This window comes from Carettochelys insculpta, chromosome 30 (assembly GCF_033958435.1).
Source record: "Carettochelys insculpta isolate YL-2023 chromosome 30, ASM3395843v1, whole genome shotgun sequence".
NCBI lineage: Eukaryota > Metazoa > Chordata > Testudines > Carettochelyidae > Carettochelys > Carettochelys insculpta.
This window is the reverse complement of record NC_134166.1, coordinates 15,774,323-15,794,569: the sequence shown is the minus strand read 5'-3', so window position 1 is coordinate 15,794,569 and position 20,247 is coordinate 15,774,323. Positions and strand designations below refer to the sequence as shown.

The window sequence follows — 20,247 nt, the reverse complement described above, 5'->3', positions numbered from 1 at the left end:
TCTATGCTCTGTGTTGGTCTTAAAATGGACTATTGTAAGTTTATATGGAGGCCGAGTCAAGAAAAACATTCCTTGGTAGTATTTATCATAAGGTTAGTTTGGTGGCAAGTGGGATGCTTGATCAGGCAATTGTCTAGGTAAGGGAAAATTATGACATTCCGCCTTCTGAGGAATGCTGTGACCACCATAGCCGTGTCTACACGTGCACGCTACTTCGAAGTAGCGGCACTAACTTCGAAATAGCGCCCGTCATGGCTACACGCGTCGGGCGCTATTTCGAAGTTAACTTCGACGTTAGGCGGCGAGACGTCGAAGTCGCTATCCTCATCAGGAGATGGGGATAGCGCCCTACTTCGATGTTCAACGTCGAAGTAGGGACCGTGTAGTCATTGCGCGTCCCGCAACTTCGAAATAGCGGGGTCCGCCATGGCGGCCATCAGCTGAGGGGTTGAGAGACGCTCTCTCTCCAGCCCCTGCGGGGCTCTATGGTCACCGTGGGCAGCAGCCCTTAGCCCAGGGCTTCTGGCTGCTGCTGCGGCAGCTGGGGATCCATGCTGCAGGCACAGGGTCTGCAACCAGTTGTCAGCTCTGTGGATCTTGTGTTGTTCAGTGCAAGTGTGTCTGGGAGGGGCCCTTTAAGGGAGCGGCTTGCTGTTGAGTCCGCCCTGTGACCCTGTCTGCAGCTGTGCCTGGCACCCTTATTTCGATGTGTGCTACTTTGGCGTGTAGACGTTCCCTCGCAGCGCCTATTTCGATGTGGTGCTGCGCAACGTCGAAGTTGAACATCGACGTTGTCAGCCCTGGAGGACGTGTAGACGTTATTCATCGAAATAGCCTATTTCGATGTTGCTACATCAAAATAAGCTACTTCGATGTAGGCTTCACTTGTAGACGTAGCCCATGAGTGTCTTTGAGAATACTAGTGGGGCCACAGAAAGTCCAAAAGGGAGGACCCTGTATTGGTAATGATCCTGGCCCACAACAAATCTGAGGAACCTCCTGCGGAATGGGAGGATAGTCAGGTGAAAATGTGTGTCCTGGAGGTCGAGGGCTGAGAACCAGTCCCCTTTGTCTAGTGCGGGAATGGTAGTTCATAAGGTTACTATCTTGAATTTTGAGTTAAGAATGAATCTGTTCAGTTCCTTGAGGTCTAAGATAGGCCTGCTTCCCCCTGATTTCTTGGTTGCAAGGAAATAGTTGGAGTAGAACTCACTGCTCCTATGATTCCTGGAGACAGGTAAGAAGTTTCTGCACCTCTGCTGGTAGGAAGGATCCCTTAAGAGGGATGAAGTTAGGGGGATGGGTAGAGGGGGATGTTTGCAAAAGGAATTGTATAGCTTTCTCTGATAATCTGTAGGACCCATTTGTTTGATATGATCTGGCTCCATTGATGGTAAAAGGGCCTCAAACGGTGATGGAATGTAGCCCAAAGATACACTAGACTTATAGGGTGGTTGCTCAGACCCCCGACCACACCTTCAAATTTGATGTTTTTGTGAGGTGGGAAGGGGCTGTAGAAGACTGGTCTTGTTGTGCCCCCCTACTGTTTGTTCGGTGTTTGGCCTTATTATTCTATGGTATATGTTGTTGTCTAGAATAGGTATAGATATGTGCTCTAGATCTGTGGAAGGGAGTGTACTTGTGTGCTGGGGTTCAGGCGTCCCCAAGCTCTGCCTCTGCAGCCAGGAGTGACTTTCACTCAGCAGGTGGAAGAGGTTTATTAGGTGACAGGAATACAGCTTGGTACAGACTTGTCAGAGCAACAACAAGAAGTGGTTTGTCTGACCCATACTGGGGAGAGGAGATTCCCCAGGGGGAACCTCAGGCCTGGAGATCCTGCCTGGGGCCCTGCCTGCTTTGTTCCTCTCCAGCCTCCAGACAACTTCTCCTAACTGCTCAGCTTCTAATAAAAAAAAACAGCCAGGCTCCACCTCTCCCTTTGTCTGGGTCCGCTCTGAGTAGAGGTGTTACCTGGTTGTCTAGGTTACAAATGGCCAAGCCTGGTCACAAAGATTAGAGGCAGCAAGAATCCCATACCCTATGCGAGCCATGCACACATGTGCAACCCCACCTTTGTCACAACTTGCACCTCTTCTTTGGTGGGCAGCACATTCCCAATGTGCGCAGTGTCGCTCTGGAATCCTTCATGGAGTATAAAAAGTCATCAGTAGTACTGGAGAACAGCTGCTGCCTATCAAAGGAGAGGTCTTTCACCTTTGATTGGATTTCACGTGAGATGCCTATGGATTGTAGCCATACCACTTTGCACATAACTGTTGCAGTGTTATGACCCTAGCAGCTGTGTCAGCTACAACCATTGCTGCTTGAAGGGCAGTTTTTGCAATTGAGAGGCCCTTCTTAATAATAGACTGCAGGACAGGCACTTGGTATCCAGTAGGTCTTGTCATCATCATCAACAACCACGGGCTTAGCACCCACTGGTGTCTGACGTCTCCCTCACTATTTCCTCCCATCTTTCCCTGTCCAGTGAGGAGTGGCTTAGTTTCTGTAGACTAGCTCCGCACCAATCTACTATACTATCTATCCATTCTCTCTGGGGTCTGCCTCTCCTAGCCGAACTGTCCATTATGCCAAATAACAGGGTCTTGACTTTTTGCTCATCATTCATTCTGTAGATAGGCCTGAATAGCTGTGGCTTCCGCTGCATAGCCTTCTGCTGTAGGTTCTCTTTCCAATGTCTCTCTCCATAAAATTCCTCATTGGTCACCTCCTGCATCCATTGTATTCTCAGGATCTTTCTGCAACAACTGCTCTTGAACACCAATGTCCTTCTCTTCAAATCTTTTGTTATCACCCATGTCTCATATCCATACAACATGCTGCTTCAAGACACACTTTTTCAAGACACTCAGCTTCATTGCTACACTAATTGGTTTGCTTTTCCAGATCTTATCCATCGCCTTCAAACTTGCTCTTGCTTTCGTTATTCTAGTCACTGTTTCCTTCTTACTGTCTAGATCATACGTCATGTTGCTCCCCGGACATGTGAACTTCTCTACATTCTCTAGTTTGATCCTATCTACACTGATCTTCCTTCCTATTTCCTTATCTCCAAATACCATTGTCTTAGTTTTTTCGATGTTCGTAATCAGTTCATGCTGCTTCCCTTCCTCATTTAGCACTTGCACTGTTCTCACTAGCTTCTCTTCATCTTCCTTGATGATAATCATCCACGAATCTCAAGTTGTTAGTTCTCTTTCTATGCACTGATATCCCTTCTACCTCTTCCTTGCTCTTGTCCATCTTTCTCTCTAGGTCCATGATGAATATACTTGGCAATATCGGATCTCGTCTCATACCTCTACTCGTTCTAAACCAACTTCCCCACTGTCTGTATGTTCTCACCGCTGCCTCCACATTGTCATTGATAGCAGACTGATACGGTTGTTGAAGGATATCTACTCTGTACGATTCCAACACTGCCTATGTCACTTTTTGATTTATACTGTAAAATGCCTTCTGAAAAATCGGTGAAGCAATTGCAGATGTTCTTGTTCTTTTGTCGAGCTTTCTCCACTATCAATCTTAGTGCCAACACCTGCAATATGGTACTTCTGTCTTTCCTAAATCTCACTTGCTGATCTACTAGATGTTCTTCTGTCTGTGATCTCAGTCTCTCCATCAGCATCAGCCCCTTGCCTAGACTCGTTAGGGTAATCGTTCTGTAGCTCTTGCACTCCAACACACTTCCTTTCTTGTGTATTGTCACTAGCAAGGATCTTGTCCATTCCTTAGGTGCCTTCCCTTCTTTCCACACTATATTACATGGTCAGTGTACTTCCTGAATCATACTTTCTCCACTGTATTTGATCCTCTTTCCTGTGATCTTATCATTTCCAAGGCTCTTGTTCTTTAGTTGTTTCACTGCTTTCTCTACTTCCACCTTCAAGTATCAGTCTTGCTCTCAATGCTCGGTGGTGATATCTCTTTCAGTTCTTTGATCAGTCTCTCTGAGACACTCAGGTCCAATTGTGCTTGGCACAGATCTTTGTAATATCTTGTCCATCACTGCACAACCATCTCCTTGTTTATGAGCACCTTGTCGTTCTCATCTTTGATCGCCATCTGCTTTGGCTACTACTTCCTATTAATATTCCTGATCATCTTATATACCTCCCTGGTCTTACAGTGCCCGTAATACTGCTCTATATCTTTACACTGCTCCACTAACCATTTTGCCTTACCCATTCTATATGCTTTTCTTACCTCATTCCATTTTACTCTATATTGCTCTTCTGCCCTCAGAAACATCTGTTCTGATCTTCAGCACTCTCTTCTCTTGAACAAACTTCAATGTCTTCTGCGTAATCCACTTCTTACTGATTTCTTCTTCTGGAACCAACTGCTCAGTTGCCTCTTCTATCACTGTGGCTATCCCTTCGACTCTCTTATCTAGGTCTTTCTCGGTGCCTGCATTCCTAATCTTCTCTTGGAGTGCTGCTCTGTACGCATTCCCTATTTCTTCCTCGCATAACCTTGCCACATCTCATCATTTTTTGAACTGTCTCTAATACTTTCTCTAGTATATTTACTCTAGTAGTTTCTCACCTTGTTCATTTCTTTCTCCATATCCAAACCTTCCCATTGCTCTCTCCCAACCTTCATTATCTGTTCTGACCTTCGCATTCCAATCTCCTCCGATGATCAACACACCTCTCTTCGGTATCTTCTCCAGCATCTTTGTCAAGTCTTTACAGAATAGCTCAATTTCTTCCTCAGTGCTCTCCAATATGGGTACATATACCTGAACTACCGAGATGTTGAACAGTTTTGCTTCAAAAAGCGCAGTATAGTTTGCAATGCAAAACTGCAGTGTAGCTGAGGAGTAAACCTTTTGGCCAAAAGAATCTAATCATTTATGTTCTTTATCAGTAGGTATAGACTTGAAATGTGGGTTCCTGGATTTATGATTTACAGAATCCAAAACAAGTGAATTGGGTTGTGGATGTGAGAAGAGAAAATCCATGTCCCTTGATGGAACAAAGTATTTCCTATCTGCCCCACGATTCATGGGTGACATATGTGATGGAGTGGGGGGAGTGCATGTTGAGACTCAGGCTGGATGTGAGAGACAAGCAGAGCAGCTCCCAGTGGCTAAGGATGACCCTGGGGCTACAACCTAGGCTGGCAGGTAACACCTCTGCCCTGAACAAAGAGGAGGGAGGAGCCGAGCTGGTTTTTTGAATTGGGCGTGGCAGTTGGAGGCTTGAGGGGGTAAGAGGGAGCTGGAAGGCAGCCAGCCTGAGGAGGGGGAAAGCTACACCCCAGAGGGGCACCCTTCAGGCTCTTTTCCCCAGGACAGGTTGGAATGACTGTCTCTGACTGCTGTACTGACGCTTCTGTGAGAAACTGGGCATCTGTTGCCTAATAAACCTCCTGTTGTACCTGCTGAGTGAGAGTCACTCCTTTGCCAGTGGACAGGGTGCAGTGCATGGAGACCCCTGAACCCCATCACAACACAGAATCTGGATTTTTCCAGGGGACCTTGGAGGGTTTGAGGATAATCTTGTTAATATGTCGTGCTATTTTTGAAAGTGCAGATGGCTGTAATGTAGTAAGTTATGCATATTGTTTATACTGTACCTCTTGCAGGGTAATATCCTGGGATTGAGCCACCCCTTTAAATAGCTCTTGAAACTGTTTAAAATCATCAGTAGGAGGAGAGGGGGAGATCTGAAATGCCACCTTGTTCTGTCTAGATCTGGGATGAAGCATCAGAGTCTGAGTGTGGAAACTCCTCAAATGCGTTAGAAAAGGAACTGAGGAGAGCTGTGCCACGTGCACACTCCTCAGAGTGGCGACTGCTCAAGATGCCCAGTGCATGTGCTCAGCACAGAGGCGGGGTGGGGGAGGACACTGCTCTGAAAAGTGTTCCAGATGAAAGCACCAGGACACGCTGATACTTAAGTGGAGCTTCCACAGGGATACTCAACACAGAACTGTACAGCTTTCATTCAAGAAAATTCTTTCTATAAAACTCCTCAGTATGCTTCTATGTGCTTGGGTATGAGTGGGGCTAATGTCGATGTCCCTGACCAGGCATTTTTTTGTCCTAGAATTTATGTTGCAATCTTAATGCTGAGAATCACATCATGAATGCTAACAAGACTGAGTAACTAAAAGCCTGCTCAATGATGGATTCTATGTGCTGTCTTTGTATACCTGAAACAGAGCTCAGATTCTATGATCATACTGGGAAGGATAGGAGTACAGGCACTTACCTCATCCAGTTGGCATTAGTTTCGTCCTTCCCATCAATGTATACATACCAGTTTCTTCCCTTGGTGATCTGGAGTTGAACCAAACAAAACAAACAGGAATCAGCGAAGCACTCTTCATACAGAGAATGGGATAAATAAGTGACAAGTGTCATTCTTTGGGTTCATTGTATCCTGAACATAGTTGAGAAAAATCCTCCAAGTGCAAATACACTCATCCCTCGCTATATGAGCACAACTGGTTCTCAACTTTGTTCATAGGCAGAAACTCATGAGAGGGACACTAAATTTCTATTAAATTACATGTAAAAGTCTCTGATTAATTCCTAGGGCTCCTAACTCGGGGAAGGAGTGGGAGCAGGTGGTGCTGCTTTTGAAAGGTAATTGAACTTTGGGTTGGGGGGGTTAAAGTCTGGGAGTAGTTTGGGGCTGTGAGTGGAAGGGAGGGAGGGTTCAGGCTGCCACAGTTTGGGGCCAGTGGGGTGGGGAGGGGTGAGGCTGCAGGGCCATGGGGGGCACAGGCAGCTGGGGGGGGTCAGGCTTTGGGGGGTACAGGAGGTAGGGGGTTCAGAGTGTGGGGCTAGTAAGGGGGGTCTGGCTGGCACAGTTTGGGGCCACAGAAGTTATAGGTAGCAGGGGGGTCTGGCCGCAGGGGTTACAAGCAATGGGATGGGATCTGGCTGTGGGGCCACAGGGGGTACAGGTGGCAGGGTGGGGTCTGGCTGTGGGGATTATAAGTGGCAGCAGGGTCTGGCCACAGGGCCAGCAGGGGCCTCAGGTGGAGATGGGGTCAGGCTGCGGGGCTGCAGGGTTACAGGCAGGAGCAGAGTCTGGCTGTAGGGCCCACAGGGATTACAGGTGGCAGCAGGGCCCTTGGGGGGCGGGGTACAGCTGGCGGGGGCAGTCAGGTCATGAGGAGTACAGGCAACAGGGGGTTCAGGCTGTGGGGCTGGTAAGGGGGGGTCTGGCTGCCGCGGTTTGGGGCTGTGGGGTTACATGCAGCAGGGGCGGGGGTTCTGGCTGTGGGGTACAGGTGGTCGGGGGCGGGTCTGGCTGTGGGGCCGGCAGCAAGGTCTGGCTGTGGGGCCTGCATGGGGGTCAGGCAGCAGGTGGTTAAGTCTGTGGGGACAGTAAAAGGGTCTGGCTGCTGCAGTTTAGGGCTGCAGAGCTGTGGGTGGGGAGTCAGGCTGTGGGGCCATGGGGGTACAGGCGGCGGGGGGTCTGACTGCCGCGGTTTGGAGTTGTGAGGCTGGCGGGGGGTGGGGGGGTGTCAGACTACAGGGTTGGAGCTGCACAGAGAGGGATAAGGCTCGTATTAGTGGGCGGAGTTCACTCGTAGAGTGAACTAAGGTTGGTATATATGTGTAAGGAATGTGCCAGCAGGAACTCAATGCTGCTGAAGTCTGGGAGGAATGTGTCTCCCAGAGATCATTTGCATGAGAGTGCAAAGGTATACATATATGATACCTTGCAAACAAAGCCTGATGGGTAGCAAGGAAGCAATGGCGTTTTGTTTATTGTAAACACATTGTAAAATCACAGTTTATGCTAACACTCACTATAAGAATTGTGGAATCTCACCAATTCTTGAAGTCACTGTGGGGGACAGGTCAGTCATCATAACTAGATAACACATGGATGGCATAGGGCTCCCCTGTTCTAAAGCATTGTAAGGCAGCAGAGGAAAGATACTGGTTGAATCAAGTAGGTGGGTGCTTTGGTCCTACTTATGCCTTGGCCCTACAATTGCAAGCCTAGTTTGAATAACTTTTCCCTTTCTGTTAGAAGGTAGAGCTAGATACTAGTGTTCATGTTTTATATGAGACTCTGCTTTAATAGATATTGGCTATGTCTACACTAGCCAAAAAACTTTGAAATGGCCATACAAATAGCTATTTTGAAGTTTACCAATGAAGTGCTGAAATACATATTCAGCACCTCATTAGCATGCAAGCAGCCACAGCACTTTTGAAATTGACATGGCTTGCCACCACAGGGCTTGTCCAGATGGGGCTCCTTTTTGAAAGGACCCTGCCTACTTTGAAGTCCCCTTATTCCCATCTGCTCATAAGAATAAGGGGACTTCAAAGTAGATGGGGTTCTTTCAAAAAGGAGCCCCATCTGAATAAGCCCCATCAATTTCAAAGTGCCACAGCTACCTACCTGCTAATGAGGCACTGAATATATGGCTCAGCCCCTTATTAGTAAGCTTCAAAATGGCCATTTACATGACCATTTCAAAGTTTGGGGCTAGTGTAGACGCAACCATTAAGAGCTGAAACAACAACATGTCAACCAAAGCTACTAAGAACTGAAATTACAGAGTAGCTTCCTTTCCTACCTTACAGTGATTTAGAACAGGGGAGCCCTGTGCCATCCACATCTTATGTAGTTATGATGACTGCCCTATCCCCCACAACAACTTCAAGCATTGGTGAGGTTTCACAATTCTTATACTGAGTGTTAGCATAAACTGTGATTTTACAACGTGTTTACAATGAACAAAGCTCATTGCTTCCTTGCTACCCATCAGGCTTTGTTTACAAGGTATCACATATGCACACCTTTGTATTCTCATGCAAATAATCTCTGGGAGACACGTTCCTCCCAGCCTTCAGCAACATTGAGTTCCTGCTAGCACATTCCTTACATCTGTGTCCCTTGTTTAAGTGAATACTCATAAATAAAGTATTTGTTTAAGGAGGGATGGGTGTAAACACAGAAGAGACAGGGCCAAACAGCGTTTACAGTGACCAATGGAATGAACTCAAGGAGACTGCATGGTGTAACACAGAGCAGAACCTGGGTCTTCAAACAGTGTCTCCCACCATACTCTGAAAGCTGAGCCCACTACCACCAGCAGGAAAATTAAACCAACTGCGCTCCCTACTAATAACAGAGAGGAAGCTGTGCTAGTCTATCCACTACCAAAACAAAAAGCAGTCAAGTAGTACTTTAAAGACTAGTAAAATAGTTTATTAGATGAGCTTTTGTGGGACAGACTCACTTCTTCAGACCATAGCCAAACCAGAACAGACTCAATATTTAAGACACAGAGGCTGTGTTTACACGTGCCCCAAACTTCAAAATGGCCATGCAAATGGCCATTTTGAAGTTTACTAATGAAGCACTGAAATGCATATTCAGTGCTTCATTAGCATGCGGGCAGCTGCGGCACTAGGAAATTGACGCGCCTCACTGCCACACATCTCGTCCAGACGGGGCTCCTTTTCGAAAGGACGCTGCCTACTTCGAAGTCCCCTTATTCCCATCAGCTCAAGTATAGCGATCAGTAGGTTTTCAGTACAGTGTGGTACTGATCAGGCCATCCTTGATTAGTACTGTAGTGTCCAGGAAATGTATCTGGACAATCATACATACAATTGTGATGGGAACTTTCTGAGTCACTATAGGGGCTTGTCTGCATACTTGGCTCAATCTAATTCTTGACCTTCCCCCCACCCCTCCACTCTCTGATTTGCTCACCTTGATTATCTTTTTCTGATTTGTCCTCTTGGCTTACTGTTTTTGGTTCTCTGTGCCTTAAATATTGAGTCTGTTCTGGTCTGGCTATGGTCTGAAGAAGTGGGTCTGTCGCGCGAAAGCTCACCTAATAAACCATTTTGCTAGTCTTTAAAGTGCTACTTGACTGCTTTTTGTTTTGATAGTGTATAGACTAGCACGGCTTCCTCTCTGTCACTAAAGGTATGTGTGTTACTGAAGAGGAATTATCGCACCGTTCTGGAAAGCGAAGCAGCCGAGCTGGCTTTTATATTCAAATTCGGCACATTAACACATGGTTTAATCATGATGGGAACTTTCTGAGTCACTATAGGGGCTTGTCTGCATACTTGGCTCAGTGTAATTCTTGGCCTTCCCCCAGACCCCTCCACTCTCTGATTTGCTCACCTGGATAATCTTTTTCTGATTTGTCCTCCTTGCTTACTGTTTTTGGTTCTCTGTGCCTTAAATATTGAGTCTGTTCTGGTCTGGCTATGGTCTGAAGAAGTGGGTCTGTCGCGCGAAAGCTCACCTAATAAACCATTTTGCTAGTCTTTAAAGTGCTACTTGACTGCTTTTTGTTTTGATGGTGTATAGACTAGCACGGCTTCCTCTCTGTCACTAAAGGTATGTGTGTTACTGAAGAGGAATTATCGCACCGTTCTGGAAAGTGAAGCAGCCGAGCTGGCTTTTATATTCAAATTCGGCACATTAACACATGGTTTAATCATGATGGGAACTTTCTGAGTCACTATAGGGGCTTGTCTGCATACTTGGCTCAGTCTAATTCTTGACCTTCCCCCAGACCCCTCCACTCTCTGATTTGCTCACCTGGATAATCTTTTTCTGATTTGTCCTCCTTGCTTACTGTTTTTGGTTCTCTGTGTCTTAAATATTGAGTCTGTTCTGGTCTGGCTATGGTCTGAAGAAGTGGGTCTGTCCCACGAAAGCTCACCTAAAACTATTTTGCTAGTCTTTAAAGTGCTACTTGACTGCTTTTTGTTTTGCACTCCCTACTGTGTGTTGAAAGCCTAAGCATATTAACACATGCACTTCCTAGGCCCCTCAACATGCCTTTCATGCCACCTTCCCAACAGACACTTTGGAGAATGCGGATATGAGATTATATTAATAAAATATGAATTAATAAAAGAGAGATTTCAGTGCCAAGAAGCGCACTTCCTTTGCTTCCTTTTGAACTTTGATGAATTTGAACATGACACAGTATTGTAATGGAAAAAAAAACATCATGGGCAATTCCTACCAGCCAAGAATAGCCATTGTGGGCTGCTTCCTCCTCCTCTGTTATCCTTCCATCGTATGGGCCAAAGTGAACTCCGACTTGCAGGGTGTCTGCCTCATTCCAGACTCCAAGCCCAGCCTGTGGGATACTCGAAAGACCAATTCTCATCCCTGGGGGCAAAGTGAGAGCTGCTCTCCTTTCCTGTCCTGTTTCTACTATTGGGTCCTTGATAAAGACTGGGGGGCCATGAACTGAACACTCGTCTATGAAGAATGTCAGGCAATCCTCACAAACTAGAAGAGGAAGAGAAACACAACACCAATTCCATTGGTTAGTTTCTCTGGTCTGTCTCCACTAGCCTCTGTCTGCATACCTGACCATTAGTCCCATCACACAGGCAGCTGAGTTACATGCCAGTTAGCTGCTCTGCAGCTGCTAAATGTTAGGTGAGCTGAAGTGAATAATTGTCCTTATAATCAGAGGTGCATTTTTCAGAGAATTTATGTCAGGTGATTTTCTGGCTCCAGCAGGCTCTCAGTGGAAAAAGTGGACACAGCAGCTTATTTGCTTCGGCTATATAGGTCTCTGCAAATGTGGCACCCAATGCTTAATTCTCTGCCCTGGCTCCTTACTGAATAGAGTCCAGTTCCAGGTCTCTCCTTCTATTAAAAGCTCTTAATGGGAGAGCTATGTTCTATCAGAACGATTATCAGAGAGGGAGCCGTGTTAGTCTGTAGCTTCGAGAACAACAAGAAGTCTTGTAGCACCTTATAGACTTGTTGGCAGGGGAAATGTTGTTATATTCTGTACTCATAGAAACATTGTTTTGTAAATGAATGCTTACTGATGTTCCCATGAGGTTCAATATTGTATTTAGCATTGTTAGTGAATCCTCCTTAATTTTCTCATGAAATTCAGCATTGTTTTGTTACTGAAATCCTGTTCATGTTCTATACAACTGAATAACTCTGCCTCCCTGTAACTTACATTCTGTTAATAATCTATTGGTACTTTACCTCCTGATTAATAGGGAATTACCAGAGCGGAATGTCATATGAGCAGTAGGAATTCAGTTTGAGCTGGAGGAATGGATAAAGGGAGTATGAGAAACTCTCCCCTGGTTTGTTGGGGTGGGGGGTGAACAAAGGAGGAGAGAGGTATAAGTATTGCTCACTTGTTGCAAGGTGCGCAGGCTTTGAGGAGAGATCCCCCTGCGCCTTACTTGGCATGCCAAATAAAGATTCTTCTTCCACTCTCGGTGTGTTATTGGGCCAGCGTTGCACACCGGGCACGAACTGCCACTGTGCCACCTTAAGAAGGAGGCAACAGTTTTGGCGTCTCTGGGTGGGCACTCTAAATTAAAGCCTTGCCCGGCTCACCTCTTGGCGGGGGTGGCGGGAGATGGCATCGGACTTCCAGCGCGCACACCGGTAACTTTACCGGGGGAACTCGTCGTCCGGATTCTGCAGCCCCTGCCACGGACGACACAACGGTGCAACGTAGCAACGTGGAAGAGAGAGAGGAAACAGAGGGTGGAGCGGCGAGAGCCAGACCTTTGGACAGGTAAGGCCCAGTCCCTTTTTGTGAAAGGGACTTCTGGGACGCCGGACGGCCAATACAGGGTTGGGGCGATAGGCTGTAATAAGGATGGGACTAGGTCAAAGTAGCCCCAAGGATAATACTCCCTTGGGTTGTGTTTTGAAGCACTGGAAAATTATAGGGGGGGACCCTATGACGAAATCTAGATTAAGGAGACTGTGCACAGTAGAGTGGCCACAATATATCTTAGAGGGACAAGAGCGGTGGCCACCAGAGGGATCCCTAAATTATAACACCATATTGCAGCTGCTTTTGTTTTTACAACATACGGGTAAAGGGGAGGAACATATGTATGGCCAATGTTTTCAATATCTTAGAAATAGACAAGACCTGCAGGAAATGTGTGGATTGCCATGTACAGTGCAACCAGCTGTAAATAAGCCTAATGTAAACTGTCACCAGGACCCCCCTTCGGCTTCTGCACCCACACCCCCTCCATAAAGGGAAAGGGTTTCCCATGATTTGGGGATAGCCCCCTCAGTTGAACTGTATCTATTAGTGACTGAAACAGTGGTTGACAGACTGGGAGCTGCGGATCGGCAGGCTACTACTATGCAGGTGTATTCCCATGTGTCCTTTAATCCGATCGATTTGGCAACTTTTAAACCCCAAGCCGGGGAGTTTTCCACGGATCCTAGCCGCTTTATTTCAATTTTCAAAGGGTGTTTAGCCAGTCACAAGCCTGATTGGAATGACTGTCAGGTCCGAATGAGAACCCTGTTGTCTGAAGTGGAGCATAACCAAGTTGTAACAAAAGCCAGGGAGGAAGCAAGAAAAAGGCATGAACTTGGCAGGAGCGAAAAAAAGCGATTTGTCAAATCACTGAGCCCAGCAATAGGAAACAACTGTGTGCCTTTTTGGGAATGGCAGGATTTTGCAGATTATGGATACCTGATTTTGGGGTACTGGCTAAGCCTCTGTACGAGTGTGTTAAAGAAAGTAACAGAGACTTGTTCTGTTTTAAAAAAAGAGGCTCAACATGCATTTGAAGCTTTAAAATTGTGTTTAATGGAAGCTCCAGCCCTAGGTCTACCAGATATTACTAAACCATTTCAGCTGTATGTGCATGAAAGGAAGAGAGTGGCTCTTGGAATATTAGCTCACCAAAGGGGGGGATGGGGATGTAACTAGAGGTAATGCCCGGGCGGACCGAGAGGCCAAACGGGTAGCGAACACAGAGGGTATTGCTCTTTTGCCTCTGACCCCCACCCTCCCAGATCCCCATGAAAAGCCAGAATACTCTGCCCAAGAACAGCAGTTGGCTGAGCAGTTACAGCTGAACCTGCGAGAAGGATGGTATGTAAGTGAAAAAGGACAAGTGTTGCTTCCTGGACCCTTGATAAGGCCAATGGTTATGAGTTTTCATCAAGGAACGCATGCAGGTCAGGAAGCCCTGGTCCGATTATTAGAAAAGTACTTTCTAGGAGATGGAATAAGAAATGAAGCCAGACGGGTGGTTAGAGACTGTATGGTATGTCAGAAACATAATCCCCGAGCAGGAAGACCCGTGGTACCCTCCCCACTACCATCAGCCCCGGGACCAGGACTTGTGTGGCAAATTGACTTTACTGAACTACCTCGCGCCAGTGGGTTTCGGTACCTCCTGGTACTTGTGGACCGTTTCACAGGATGGATAGAGGCATTTCCGTGTAGATATTGTACGGCCAGCACGGTTACCACTAAAATCTTAAAGGAGATAGTCCCCCGGTTCGGAGTACCAGAATGGATTGAATCAGACCGAGGAACCCATTTCGCAGCTCAATGTGTGGAGAAAATAGCAGATGGACTCAAGATCCCATGGAAATACCACACTCCATATAGACCGCAAGCCAGTGGAGTGGTAGAAAGAGAACATCAGACTTTAAAAAGACATTTGTCAAAGTTGTGCCAGGAAGCTCAGCTTAAGTGGCCAGAGGCCCTCCCCTTAGCCCTCTTGAGGACCCGAATATTGCCCAAAGGGAGGTTAGGACTAAGCCCATTTGAAATCTTGTATGGGCAACCATGGCCAATGAATGGGGTGCCTGGTACAGGTATAGAATGGGGGATAGGGGAGGGGTTTTCTAAAGAAATATTTGCTGTCGCTGTCGTCTGTTATGTCTTCAATCCACAGGTTTGTTCGTGACAACCAGCCCATTCCGTTGGACCAACCCCTTCACGACATTCAGCCAGGAAACAGCGTGTTGCTTCGGACGTGGAAAAAGGAGCCCCTTCAAGAGAAGTGAAAAGGACCCCACCTCGTTTTATTGACCACTAAAACTGCTGCTAAACTACAAGGGGTCAAACTGTGGGTCCATTTCACTCAGCTAAAGGTCGAACCTGCTGAGGAAAAGGAGTGGACTGTGAGCCGTTACCCCAGAAGCTGAAGAGAACTTAGGACTAAAATTATTGTTTAAGTATTAAAAGATAAGAAAATGGAAATGCTACCCATGAATCAGGTTTTAAGTAAGGAATATGAGAAGACTCAATATGGGACATCTTGAGTATTCTCAAAGGGGGGAAATGTTGTTCTATTCTGTACTCATAGAAACATTGTTTTGTAAATGAATGCTTACTGATGTTCCCATGAGGTTCAATATTGTATTTAGCATTGTTAGTGAATCCTCCTTAATTTTCTCATGAAATTCAGCATTGTTTTGTTACTGAAATCCTGTTCATGTTCTATACGACTGAATAACTCTACCTCCCTGTAACTTACATTCTGTTAATTGGTACTTTACCTCCTGATTAATAGGGAATTACCAGAGCGGAATGTCATATGAGCAGTAGGAATTCAGTTTGAGCTGGAGGAATGGATAAAGGGAGTATGAGAAACTCTCCCCTGGTTTGTTGGGGTGGGGGGTGAACAAAGGAGGAGAGAGGTATAAGTATTGCTCACTTCTTGTTGCAAGGTGCGCAGGCTTTTAGGAGAGATCCCCCTGCGCCTTACTTGGCATGCCAAATAAAGATTCTTCTTCCACTCTCGGTGTGTTATTGGGCCAGCGTTGCACACTGGGCACAAACTGCCACTGTGCCACCTTAAGAAGGAGGCAACAGACTAACAGATATTTTGGAGCATAAGCTTTCATGGGCAAAGACCTGTTTCATCAGATGCATGAGTTGGGGGTGTGGTTTCAGAGGGGTATTTAAAGAGTGGGATCCCAGTAAGAGGGAGGGCCAGAGCTGACAAGGTCTCTTCAGCAAGGTAGAAATGGTCCACTATCAACAGTACTTATCAAAAGAGGAAAAAACAATCGGATCAGACAGGTGGATGTGAGCCTTTGTCAGAGTCTAATGGGGAGAGAGACATTAGCATCCAGAGCAGAGAAACTGCCTTTATAAGATGCAAGCCACTCCTAGTCTCTGTTTAATCCATGGTTAATGGAGTCTGTAGGAAGTCCGGAGACGCCCAGCCCTTGGCCTAGGGCGGGCGGCACCCAAAAGGGGTTAGAACACCAGCCCCGCACTCAGTTCGGGGTGGTCAGCAGTTCACTGTTACAAGACAATACAGGCCCCGGCCCTCAGTCTAGGGCGGGGCAGCAGTTCTCAATAGCAATACAGTACCGGCCCAGCCCTCAGTCCAGGGCAGGGCAGCAGTTCACAATAGCAGTACAATTCTGGCCCAGCCCTCAGTCCAGGGCGGGGCAGCAGTACAGGGTTTGAGCACAGGCCCAGCCCTCAGTTTGGGGCGGGGCAACAGCACAAGGGGTTAGCCCAGGCCCAGCGCAAGCTGGCCCTGTCAAGGAGGGGGTAGGGGGTCACAGGTCCTCCCACTCCACTGCGACCCGGCCCGGGGCCCTGGGGTCGCTCACACACGACCACGGCAGTGGGGATCCAGGCCGCAACACACTGCCATGGGTTCGGGTGCGTCGTTCCCCGGGCCACTTCCTACCTCTCCCTCCGCTGGCAGAAGGTCCCAGTCCATCTGGTCGGGGGGGTCCCTCTAGGTCGGTCTCCTCCAGGTCGTCCACCTTCGGGGGCTCCAGCCAGTCGCTCATATCAATGTCATTGGGATAGTTGGGCGGCGGTAGCACAGGCGACTTGAAGCAATCCTGGGCCTAAGGGCTGTAGGGATCCGCCAGGACTCTGGGGCAGACCGCTTCTGGGGCTTCTTCCAAGGCGGGGAGTCTCTGCCGGCGTGAAGGTCCTGGCAGGTCTGGGAAGTCCGGGTAGTCCCCCTGGGGCATCTGGATCCGGGGTTGTTCGGAGCCGTTGGGAGCTTGCTCCCCCGGCCTGGCCGGGCGGCGGCAGGCCCTCTGCCCTTGGTGCCGGGGAGCTCGTGCAGGCGCGGCCTCCCTGCCCGAAGGCCCCGGCTTTAATGGGTCCTGAGCCCTGCCCTTGGCTCTTCTAGCCCTGGGCCCCGCCCTCTGAGGGGCGGGCCTCTGGTATTCTGGCTCCGGACCCGCCCACCAGGGCCTCTGCGCAGCCTCCTCGGCCTCTGAGTCAGCAGGAAGCCTGCTGCAGGTGCTCCTGCAGGGCTGCTGCTGCCGTGGGACCCCACTCCCACGGCTGGAAGGCGAGCTACCAAGGGCCGGCCGGCCTTGGCTGCCTGAAGCCCCCGCAGGGCTGCCTTCCCCGCCCCCCCCTTCTGGGGTCAGCCTCCCTCCTGCCTCGGGCAGGCAGGCTCTATCTTTCTCCCCCCCGCCACCCCCAGTTCTTTTAGGAGCTGCTGGGTGGGTGGAGGGTGGGGGACTCTTGCCCCCTGCCCTACAGCAGGGCCCCCCCCTTTTTCCATCTTTTGGGGGAGAAACTGCTGGCCCCCCATTTGGGCCCACCTTCCATCTAGCAGGTGCTGCATCCTCACCACCTGGAGATGGTAGGGGGCTCTCTCAAAGCGGCGGTTGGGCTTGTGATGGGGTTCAGGGGTCCCCCTGCACTGCACCCCGTCTGCTGGCAGGAGAGACTCTCACTCAGCAGGTACAACAGCAGGTTTATTAGGCAACAGATGTCCAGTTTCTCACAGAAGCAACAGCATAGCAGCCAGAGACAGTCCTTCCAACCTGTCCTGGGGAGAAGACCCCGAGGGGTGCCCCTCTGGGGTGTAGCTTCCCCCTCCTCAGGCTGGCTGCCTTCCAGCTCTCCCTTTTCCTAGCCTCTAACTGCCACCCCCAATTCAAAAACCCAGCTCAGCTCCTCCATGCTCTTTGTTCAGGCAGAGGTGTCACCTGCCAGTTGTAGCCCCAGGGTCATCCTTAGCCACTGGGAGCTGCTGCTTGCCTCAGACATCCAGCCTGACTCACACATGCACTCCCCCAACTCCATTACATCTCTCCCCCCTTCCAGACCGAACTGAGCGGGGTCACTTAGCCAGTGACCTGGGGAAGTTCGGGGCCCTCCTGCGTGACAGGGCATCGGCTATGGTGTTGTTGTTCCCCTTGACGTGGACCACCTCCATGTCGTAGTCCTGCAGGAGCAGACTCCACCGCAGGAGCTTGGCATTGGCCCCTTTCATGTGATGCAGCCAGGTCAGGGGTGAGTGATCGGTGTACACGGTGAAACGCCGTCCAAACAGGTACGGCTGCAGCTTCCCCAGCGCCCACACCATGGCCAGACATTCCTTCTCTATGGCCGCGTAGTTCTGCTCCCGGGGCAGCAGCTTCTTACTCAGGTACACGCTGGGGTGTTTCTCCCCTTTGTCATTCACCTGCATTAGCACTGCCACCAGCCCCACGTCTGAGGCATCGGTGAACACCAGGAAGGGCTTGTTGAAGTCTGGATTTGCCAGCACTGGGGCCCTGACCAGAGCCTCCTTCAGCGCGCAGAGGGCCTCTTGGCACTGCTCTGTCCAGACCACCTTGTCAGGCTTTCCCTTTTTACACAGCTCCGTGAGGGGGGCTGCGATGGAGCTAAAGTGGGGCACAAACCTCCGGTAGTACCCCGCCATCCCAATGAAGGCCTGGACCTGTTTCTTAGTCTGGGGTGTTGGCCAATCTCTGAGAGCCTCCACTTTAGCTGGCTCTGGCTTTAAGCAGCCGCTGCCCACCTTGTGGCCCAGGTAGGCCACCTCAGCCATTCCCACCTTGCCCTTCCCTGCCTTGATAGTCAGCCCGGCCTTCTGGAGTCGGTCCAGCACCTGCTTGAGTTGGGACACATGGTCCTCCCACGTCTGGCTGAAGATGCAAATGTCGTCCATGTAAGCCAGGGCAAAGCTCTCCATCCCTTTCAGTAGCTGGTCCACCAGACGCTGGAAGGTAGCGGGTGCCCCCTTGAGGCCGAAGGGCAGGACCAGGAACTCGTAGAGCCCCACAGGAGTGATGAAAGCCGACTTCAGCCGGGCATCTTGGTCTAATGGCACTTGCCAGTACCCCTTGGTGAGGTCTATGGTGGTGAGGTAACGGGCTCCCCCCAGTTTGTCTAAAAGGTCATCAGGCCTGGGCATGGGGTAGGCGTCCGAGACAGTGATGGCGTTAAGCTTACGATAGTCCACACAAAACCGAACAGACCCATCTTTTTTAGGGACTAACACCACGGGAGAGGCCCAGGGGCTGGACGAGGGTTGGATCACCCCCAGAGCCAGCATGTCTTCAACCTCCCGCTCTATGTCCTGAGCCGTCCTCCCTGTGGCTCTGAATGGCACACACTTGATAGGGGCGTGGGTGCCTGTCTCTATTCGGTGGACAGCCAGGTCAGTGCATCCGGGTCTGTCCGAGAACAGCTGTTGATGCGAATGCAGCACCTCCTTGATCTCCGTCTGCTGGGCAGGGGTCAGCTGGTCTGAGAGGGGAATAGACTCCAGCAAGGAGCCGGCTCCAGTCCTTGTGAGTAAATCCACCAAGGGATCATCCCCCTGCCCCTCCCAGTGTCTGCACACGGCCAGCACCAAGTTCTGTCTGTCCCAGTAAGGTTTCATCATGTTCACATGATAGACCCGGTGGCTGTGGGCCCGGTTCGACAGTTCCACCACATAATTCACGTCATTTAGCTGTTTGAGAACCTTGAAGGGCCCATCCCAGGCCGCTTGCAGCTTGTTCCGCCGCACAGGTATAAGGACCATCACTTGATCCCTGGTGGTATAGGCTCGGGCCCTGGCGTTACGGTCATGGAGAGGTTCTCCCTGGCTAGGCCCATGAGCTCGGTGAGTTTTTCCTGGAAGGTCAGTACATACTGTACCACTGACTCCCCTTCAGGAGAGTCCGTCCCCTCCCACTCTTCTCTGAGCAAGTCCAAGGGTCCCCGTACCCTCCTTCCGTACAGCAGCTCAAACGGGGAGAACCCCGTGGATTCCTGGGACACCTCCCTGTATGCAAACAGCAGGTGGGGTAAGTACTTGTCCCAGTCATGGGGGTATTGATTCATGAAGGTTCTCAGCATCTGCTTCAGAGTCCCATTGAACCTCTCCACCAGCCCATTGGTCTGCGGGTGGTAGGCTGTGGCCCAGGTGTGCCGGACCCCACACTTGTCCCACAAGCTTTGCAGTAGGGCCGACATGAAGTTGGACCCCTGATCTGTGAGGACCTCCTTGGGGAACCCCACTCTGCTGAAAATGGACAGCAGTGCGTCTGCCACGGTGTCAGCGTCGATAGAGGTCAAGGCCACTGCTTCTGGGTATCGCGTGGCAAAATCTACCACTACCAAAATATATTTCTTCCCCGAACGCGTTGCCTTGCTGAAGGGACCCACTATGTCTATAGCCACTTTCTGGAAAGGCTCCTCTATGATGGGCAGTGGCCTCAAGGCAGCTTTCTCCTT

At 49.4% G+C, this 20,247-nt stretch overlaps 1 protein-coding gene and 1 long non-coding RNA gene across 7 annotated transcripts in view; one reads left to right on the top strand and one right to left on the bottom strand.

Annotated features, from left to right (window-relative positions):
- LOC142003971 (uncharacterized) overlaps nucleotides 1–20,247 on the top strand; it is a 66,435-nt gene that overhangs the window by 23,091 nt on the left and 23,097 nt on the right. Inside the window, exon 5 of one of the 2 annotated variants that reach the window (XR_012642915.1) lies at nucleotides 10,368–10,947. The exons of the other annotated variant lie outside the window; for it this stretch is intronic. This is a non-coding gene — a long non-coding RNA (uncharacterized LOC142003971). Of the gene's footprint in view, nucleotides 1–10,367; nucleotides 10,948–20,247 lie in introns of those variants that run through there. 2 annotated transcript variants of the gene reach the window in all.
- The window catches only part of LOC142003969 (uncharacterized), a 46,915-nt gene that overhangs the window by 23,095 nt on the left and 3,573 nt on the right, over nucleotides 1–20,247 (bottom strand). For 2 of the 5 annotated variants that reach the window (XM_074981370.1, XM_074981373.1), the window contains exon 2: nucleotides 6,243–6,310. In XM_074981370.1, coding sequence (XP_074837471.1) covers nucleotides 6,243–6,310 — 68 coding nt within the window. Of the gene's footprint in view, nucleotides 1–6,242; nucleotides 6,311–11,004; nucleotides 12,121–12,362; nucleotides 12,470–16,450; nucleotides 16,946–20,247 lie in introns of those variants that run through there. The other 3 variants (XM_074981369.1, XM_074981371.1, XM_074981368.1) reach the window with 3 other exon arrangements.